General features: G+C 38.1%; 1 protein-coding gene and 1 long non-coding RNA gene across 2 annotated transcripts; both read right to left on the bottom strand.

The window, feature by feature from the left end:
• Positions 1 to 1,187: 1,187 nt before the first annotated feature.
• Positions 1,188 to 2,417, bottom strand: LOC130461708 (uncharacterized). The gene has a single exon (XM_056829885.1). The coding sequence runs from the start codon at positions 2,415 to 2,417 to the stop codon at positions 1,188 to 1,190; it is 1,230 nt and encodes a 409-aa protein (XP_056685863.1).
• Positions 2,418 to 5,913: 3,496 nt separating this feature from the next.
• On the bottom strand, positions 5,914 to 7,972 carry LOC130462102 (uncharacterized). Its single transcript, XR_008922239.1, has 3 exons — positions 7,364 to 7,972; positions 6,450 to 6,543; positions 5,914 to 6,230 (listed from the first exon to the last, which is right to left on the bottom strand). It is a non-coding gene; the product is annotated as an uncharacterized lncRNA (long non-coding RNA).
• Positions 7,973 to 8,107: the final 135 nt, after the last annotated feature.

Raw genomic sequence — 8,107 nt, forward strand, 5'->3', positions numbered from 1 at the left:
TGTTAATGCATTATGTGGAAAATCTTTTGTTATTAGCAATAACAACGTTAGAGTTAATGCACATCATATGATAGAAAATATGAAAAAAATAAGCTAATTCGATCAAGGAAAATCATGAAAAAAAAAGTATTCACCGGGAAAAAAATCCGTGACGCGAAAACTTTGATGAGGTGAGCTCCTAAATGTCGACAAAGGAAGAGGTAGGCAATGGAGTGAGAGAAGAGCAATTATTTTATAGAGATAATTTTCTTTATATTTTTATTTCCTTTTAAAAGGACTTGAGTGTTAAATGGTGTCCTAAATATTATACTTCTTAGTATTTGAAATTTTTTTGGCAATTAAAACAAAATTTAAATAATTTTATTTGAATTATGTTTAATGATGAATTAAGGGTGAGTTAAATTACTTGAAAACTGAAATCTATATCTATATAATATATTAAAAGGCGTTGTGAAAAATGTATATGTGCCACATAGTACTCTCCCCTTTACGCCACATCATCCACTCACCAAGTGTTATGCCATGTCATAGACAACCAAAACTAAGCAATGAGATTCGAACACAAGACCTCATGTGTAGAAGTTAAGTTTCATTACCATCTTAACCAACCACTAATTATTTTTTATTTATCCATGCACGTTAATTTATAATACATGTTAACATGAAGTCTAAAATAACTAAATTTTTATGTTACTTCTTATTTCGTATGGACTATATTAGAATAAAAAGAACAGTTACAATATTAGGAAAGCCGTTAATTAAACAATTAAAATATTAGAAAAATTACTTTGCATGATGAAGGTAATGTACATGTGTAATTGATGAACTTAATGAATCTTTTCACTTTTATGGTCTACATGTATCTTAGTCAAATATTGAGTTGAAAAAAAAAATCAAATTTTAATTATTCAAAGTAGCAACCGGGGCATCGCCCGAGCTACACACTAGTTATATCCCAAAAGGTAAAAGAAAAAAACTTAGACCCCAAAAGATTAAAAAACTAAAAACTTGGACCCCGATCGTTTCCTTAACTCACTTCAGACGTTCTTAGACAAAAGATTTTGAAAAATTGAATATTTTATTTTAAAACCACTTAACTGATTTCATAGGGCCCACATCTTCATTTACCTTCATACTTCTCCACAGTTTACCCTTTTTTTTTTTTTTGACAGCTAAACAATCACAAACTATAACCCAAGACCTTTTCTCTCTTGCTGGGCACGATTATGGGCCTTAACTACAGCATTCCTACTAACTTTTAAACATACAAAGAAGTCTAGCATGGTTGCTTCCTTGCGAATGTCACTGATGATAGTTGCTATGTGTGAGTGGGCTTGATTTTCATTTCGTATTGCCTCCACAGCTACCTTGCAGTCTGTTTTGAGAATTACGTTGCGCGCAAGCCCACTAGCAACTCTGATTCCCTCCAAGATTGCGTAGCATTCCGCTTGTAAGGCATCTTGTGGAAAGATCCTCTTGGCGCCTGAACAGCTAATGGTCTGGTTGTCATCTTCTGCCCATGCTACAGCTGCTTCCCATTGTTTCTGTTTTGAGTTCTTCTTTCTGTACCACGCTGCATCCACTAAAATAGAGAAGAAACCCAGGTTGCTGCACTTCCCTACTTTCCACATTGAAATCTTAGTCAAGTTGATTTCTCCAGGTTGTTTCCAATTTAAATGTTGTTGCTGCATCAGTTTTGCTTCCTGTGCTTCCTTCCAAGAATGGACGTGTGACTGTGCTACCTCCAAAATTCTGTTTGGGTTTACACTCACGCCACGAAAAATGATGTCGTTTCGGTGTAGCCAGATGGCCCAAAGGGTGGCTGTTAACTGAACTGCTCTTGAATCGTCTTTCCCGTCTTGGTTGAAGAAAAGATTGAGGAAGTTTCTCAACCAAGTTTGCATAGGGACCATAGCCTGAGACTCGGAAACAATGCCCAATGGGCTTGCTCGCCAAACCATTTGCGCAGTTGGGCAAAGTCGAAAAATATGTAAGTCCGTTTCCGTTTGACCCTTACAGAAGGGGCATGTCACTTCGATATCGATCCCCCTTTTGCATAAGTTTGTTTTTGTAGGGAGGGCTCTGTGGATGAGCTTCCAAACAAAGTGCTTCCATCTAGGGAGAAGGCTCGAACGCCACATGTTCGCCCAGAATTTATCAGTGCCTAAAGGGGGGGCGTTGGTCTTGCTCTGGATGTGCCAGTAACCTGATTTAAAAGTATATTTACCATTCTTTGTGTACTCCCACTGATAGGTATCCTGGACACAGTCACTTGGTATATGCGTAGCCATGATTAACTTTGCTTCTTGCTCCTGGAAGCATCTCCATATAAGCGGTGCATTCCACCTTCTCTCTGTTGTCATCAAGTGTGCAACTGTGGTTAATTGTCTGACATCATTTGAACTTGTATTCTTCATTTTCAACTTAGAGTTGCCAATCCATGTATCTTGAGTGATTCTGGTTGTCTCCCCGTTTCCAATCGAGTTCGAACACCGTCCTTCAGCGAGTTGGATGCCTTGATTAAGCTTCTTGCAGCCCACGAACATGATCTTGGAGTAGTGTCTTTGTATCCCAGAGAGATTGGGTCCCCTCCATATTTGCCTTTGAAGAGCTTGCTTGCTAGCAGTCGTGGGTTGGAATACATTCGCCAGCTTTGACGGGCTAGGAGGGCCAAGTTGAGGGTGCCAATTTCCTTTATTCCCACTCCTCCTTCCCCTTTGTGGTGGTACAGAAGCTCCTTCTTTCTCCAGTAAATCGGTTTCCTTGAACTGGAAGTAGCCCACCAAAATTTAAGAAGGTTAGAGTTGATCTTCTTCGCTATTAGACTCGGACAAGAGTAGATGGATAATATGTGGGAGGCCATTGCCACCAGTATACTATTAATGAGAAGTAGTTTTCCTGGTTGGCTGGTTCTTGCAAATTTCCAGGATCCAATTTTCTCATTTATCCTGTCCACAATACTCTGGAATTTAGCAGAGGATCGGCCGTCGACGTCCATTGGGCAACCAAGGTAGTTTCCAACCTCATCTTTCACTCTTACTCCAAGGGGGCTGCGAAGAATACGGATAAATCTCCTTGGGGTGTTAGGACTAAAAAGTACTGTGGACTTGTCAAAATTTATCATCTCCCCCGAAATAGAGCAAAAATCCTCAATACAACCTCTTATTGCGTGGCACGAAGGAGGTGTGGCTTTGAAGCAAAAAATTGCGTCGTCCGCAAAAAAGAGGTGGCTTATCGTGGGAGCATTCCTTGAAACCTTAATTCCCTGTAAAATACCCTGACTTTCCAGTTTCATAATTTTCTTCGAGAGAACCTCCATTAAGAGAATGAAAAGATAAGGGGAGAGGGGGTCGCCCTGTCGAAGGCCTGTTCCCGGCTTGATTTGAGCTGTTGGTTCACCATTTACGAGGATTGCATACGAAACCGTAGAAATACACTCTGTAATCCATTGTATCCATAGTTGCGGGAACTCCAGTTTGGTCAGAATACCAATAATAAAATCCCATCTTACTCGATCATACGCTTTGCTAAGATCCACCTTTAACACCGCCTCAAATCTGCCCCCTTTCTTTCGTTTTTTCACACTGTTGATAGTTTCATGAGCTATATAACAGTTGTCTATCATCATTCGACCAGGTACAAATGCATTTTGCGTCTCTCCTACCATATCCGGGAGGATGAGTTTGATGCGGTTTACCATACATTTCGAGATAATCTTATAGGTTGAGTTGCATAGGCTAATTGGTCTGTACCCCCCTACTGATGATGGTCTCGGTTCTTTGGGTATGAGGGTGATGAAAGTCTTGTTTGTCTCCCGGAGCATTCTACCATTGTTGAAGAAAGAGTGCACCGCCTCACAAGTTTCCTTGCCCACCTTAGACCAGTACTTTTGAAAGAAAGCAGGAGGTACTCCGTCCGGCCCGGGAGACTTAAGTGGCTTAGACCCAAACGCTGCTGTTTTGATGTCTTCATCTGTGAATGGGCGTGATAGGAGTGCAATGTGGTCTGGCGAAAGGGTGGGCATGCCCTCCAGATAAGAGGTCAGATCCTCTTGCTCACACGAGCTTGGTGTACCTGCAAAAAGTTGGTTATAAAAATTATAAAATTCTGTTTTTATCTCATCACCTTGGGTAATCCATGTCCCATTTTCCTTCTTGATTGCTCGAATGTCGTTTCTACAACTCCTGGATTTCACACTCTTGTAGAAGAAAGAAGTAGATTGGTCTCCAAATGCATCCCACTTTGATTTTGACCTTTGTTTCCAGTAGTGCCATTGGTGTTCTGCCTTTTCTTTAATCAACTTGCGAGATTCCAACTCTTCTGATGCTGTGTTCTCGTCCTGGATGTTGGACTGCAAGGCAGTGAGTTCTTCCTCAAACTTGTCCCACATAATGCCCGTCCTCTTCTTGTGATCAAGGCACCAAATTCGAGTTTGATTTACAATTTTCTGGAGCTTTCTTTGAATTTTGAAGAGCCTTGAGCCTTGTGATGACTCCTTCCAGGTTTCAGTGATCATTTTTTCAATTTCTGGTTTGTGTAAGCACCATGCTTCCATCTTGTATGGAGTCCTCCTTTTGCTGTTATTAGGAGATATATCAAGAATAACAGGAATATGGTCTGACAGCATAATCGGTAAATTCCAGGCAAAGGCATTTGGGAAAGTATCCCTCCAGCTTGAGTTGGCATAAGACCTGTCCAGATGCTCATAAACAGCTTTTTTGCCTTCCCGATTGTTGGTCCAAGTATAAGTCACCCCATGGAAGGGCAATTCCGAAAAGTCATTCTCAATTCTCCATTCTGAGAAGTCCTTTGCACCTTGGATGTACCTCCTTCCCCCGAGTTTTTGGTGAGCATATTCTAGTTGGTTAAAGTCCCCTATAATTACCACTTTATCACAGCTTGCTGAAGTAATTAGGCTTATTTCGTCCCATACTTGCGATCGACCTTGTTGATAAGGGCAACCATAAACAAACACAATATAGTAGGCTAAACTTTGTTCCGATAAAACATTACAAACTATTACATTCGAGGATACATTAATAATACTGATTTTAACCCTGCTAGACCAACCTAGAAATAAACCCCCGCTGCTACCTACTGCATCCCTACCCGTACAATTAGGAAAGCCCATCTTTTGAAAATAGGGCTCTATACTACTTACTACAGTTTTAGTTTCCGAGAGGAATATGAAATCTACATTACACTTAGCCGCTAAGTTACCCAAGAAAGGGAAGATTGGGGTTTCTGCTTTGAGAGCTCCCCTGCAGTTCCAACTGATTATACTCATTTGACAACTGGAGGCTGTCCTGGGCCAGCCGCGCCACCAGGTTTCATGATGTTGATGGTGATTGGTGATAACTTGCTTTCCACTTCCTCTTCTTCAGCCCAAAATTTCTCCCATAAGTCATCCTCTTTACTACACTACTAGAAAAAGGGTTTATAACGACGAACTTTTTCGTCGTTATAAGGCCAAAAAGTCGTCGTTAAAACCTTTAACGACGAACCAAGTTCGTCGTTGGTTTTGTCGTAACAGCTTCCGACGTTATTAGTTATAACGACGATGTTCGTCGCGAATTTTAAACGACGAAATCATGTGTTCGTCGTTACTTATTAACGACAATATACTTCGTCCGTCGCTAACTTATTACGACGACTCAATTTCTTGCCGTTATTAATCATGAAATAACGTCGAACAAATAGAAAATAATGACCAACTAAGTTGACGTAAAAAGAAGTTCAAATAGTAAGCGAAATTTAATTAGCATCTAAAAACAATAAGACCGCATAAAATATTTCATTACTCATTCAAATCAAAAGTAACAAATTTAAACGATTCGTATAAAACCAATAGAAAAAATAATATTTTTATTAATAGCCAAAATATGGAAATAAAAATTAAAGATCTCGCTCCATTTCACTAATCGAAGAAAGAAAAAAAAAGATCTAACACCCAGTCTTAGTTCTACTGTTAGCTCCACCGTCTTGTGATCAAATTGGACAAATCACCCAATACAATTATTTTTAGTACCTATATAGAGTATGTCAATACTAATACCACAAATGACTAGTATTGGCACTTGCTTCTATTTTGCACACAAGACACTTTTGACATAGACTTCTTTCTCCTACATTAGCCCGAAAATACATAATAAGTACATCAAATGATTTGGTGGTAAAAAAGCGAGTTGTTGACGGCTTGATGTCAGCTCCCTTGTTAAAATGTAAAATACCTACAAATGTAAAAGAAATCGGAAATTGTAAGTAGTAATGTTAATAGAAATAAAATATAAGATCATATACTCTGTATATAAACCATAGCATAAGTAATACATCATGTATTCCTCTGTTTTAGACTTCAAAATTAACCAATGATGCCCAAAAGTCTACAATTTTTCCACACTTGGAAGTTAAAAAATGGAAGAAAAGGTTCTGAATGGTGAGCATTAGACCTGAGGAGAAATACTTGAGCAGATTATCAGTAGCCCAATAGAATTATTGTCATTGTCATTCTAGAAATCCGGACTTCACATTGACATCTCCAACCTGCAACAAAGCAAGTTACTTACCTCCCTATTGATTACAAAAGAACCTCCCTAGAATCATAATGGTTATTATATCTAGAATCATAAAACTTATTCACCACCATTCTGATTATCGAATAATAAAAATATTTTAACTTATGGGACAGAACATAAATAGCAGCATATTTAGTTATGACTAGAACATGAAAATAATGATATCAAAATTATTTATTTCCTGAGTTAAGTTATAGGTTTTGGTAAACTCGATTTCTACGGAGTGTATTAGAATCTAACAAAATTAAAAATTCTTGATAAGGATTAATTAGATATATAGAACTTTAAATGTCATTCAAACTTTATTATCAATTGTGTACTAAGTATTATTTTTTTGAATATACGACACATTAATTTGGGGGGAATATTGGTGGAATTCGCCCGAATTGGATATGTAATGAACACTTTGCCAGACTTTCTTAACAATTAGCAGAATTAAATAATAAATTTCTACATTGGAAAATTCAAATAAACATGTTTTAAGGAACAACATTGTTTGAATTTATAAACAGAATTATGGGAATTATACTCAAACGAAATTCAATATATGACATACCAGTTTTCTCATGTCTGCTACTTTAATGGCTTCTCCTTGAAAATACCAATAGGTTTTTACAATCATGACTCTAACATGAGCTACTGATCATCATATTCATATACTAATTTCAATTTCACAACAATTCCAAGTTTACAGCAATAACTTGTGAAGAAGATCAACAATTCTTATTCAACAATCTAACTATCACCATAAGCCAAATTGCAAGAAGTAGGACAATTAGAATTGATACCTGCACTATTAACAAATGCAGCAACATGAACTCCACCACTACCCGTAATCTGCACATGATGTTGCGGAACACTTTGTTCTTCAGAAGACGAAGTCGCCATTAAAGAGCTCACCAATTTCTTCAATAAAATTCTACAAATCGATCAAGAATCCAAAAGAAAACCCTCAAAAATATGGAACAAGAATCTGTTAGGTTATGATACATATGATATTACATAAATCATGCGGAAACAACCATTAACCCAGGATTACATATTATTTACACATAATCATATAGCATAATTTAGATGCAAACTCTTTGTTGCGTGCCCTCCCTAGCTGCGCCCGAACCGAACAAGAACAAGTCTTAAGGACTCCAAGTGTCGTCCCTCCGTAGATAGTCCACAGCACGTCCGGATCCGCCTTAAGATTGACCAACTAGAATCGCCCTTAAGGTACTAGAATTTTCGGCACTTTTGAGCAAGATGTGGGACTGAATTATTCTCTCAAAAACTCACTTTGAATACTTTGAAAACTCATTATAAATTGTGAGCCCAAGCCACATATTTATAGGGGTATGGAAAGGGAATTGGAATCCTATTCAGATACAAATTAATTAAACCTAGAATCCTACAAGAACTCTAATTAATTAATTTATCAAATAGAATTAGAAATTTAATCATTAACCGAACTCTGCACGTTTTAGGAATCGTGCATGAACACAAACACTTACGCACACACACACGGCAGCCACGATGGGCCGCCC

This window comes from Spinacia oleracea, chromosome 5 (assembly GCF_020520425.1).
Source record: "Spinacia oleracea cultivar Varoflay chromosome 5, BTI_SOV_V1, whole genome shotgun sequence".
NCBI classification, from domain to species: Eukaryota; Viridiplantae; Streptophyta; class Magnoliopsida; order Caryophyllales; family Amaranthaceae; genus Spinacia; species Spinacia oleracea.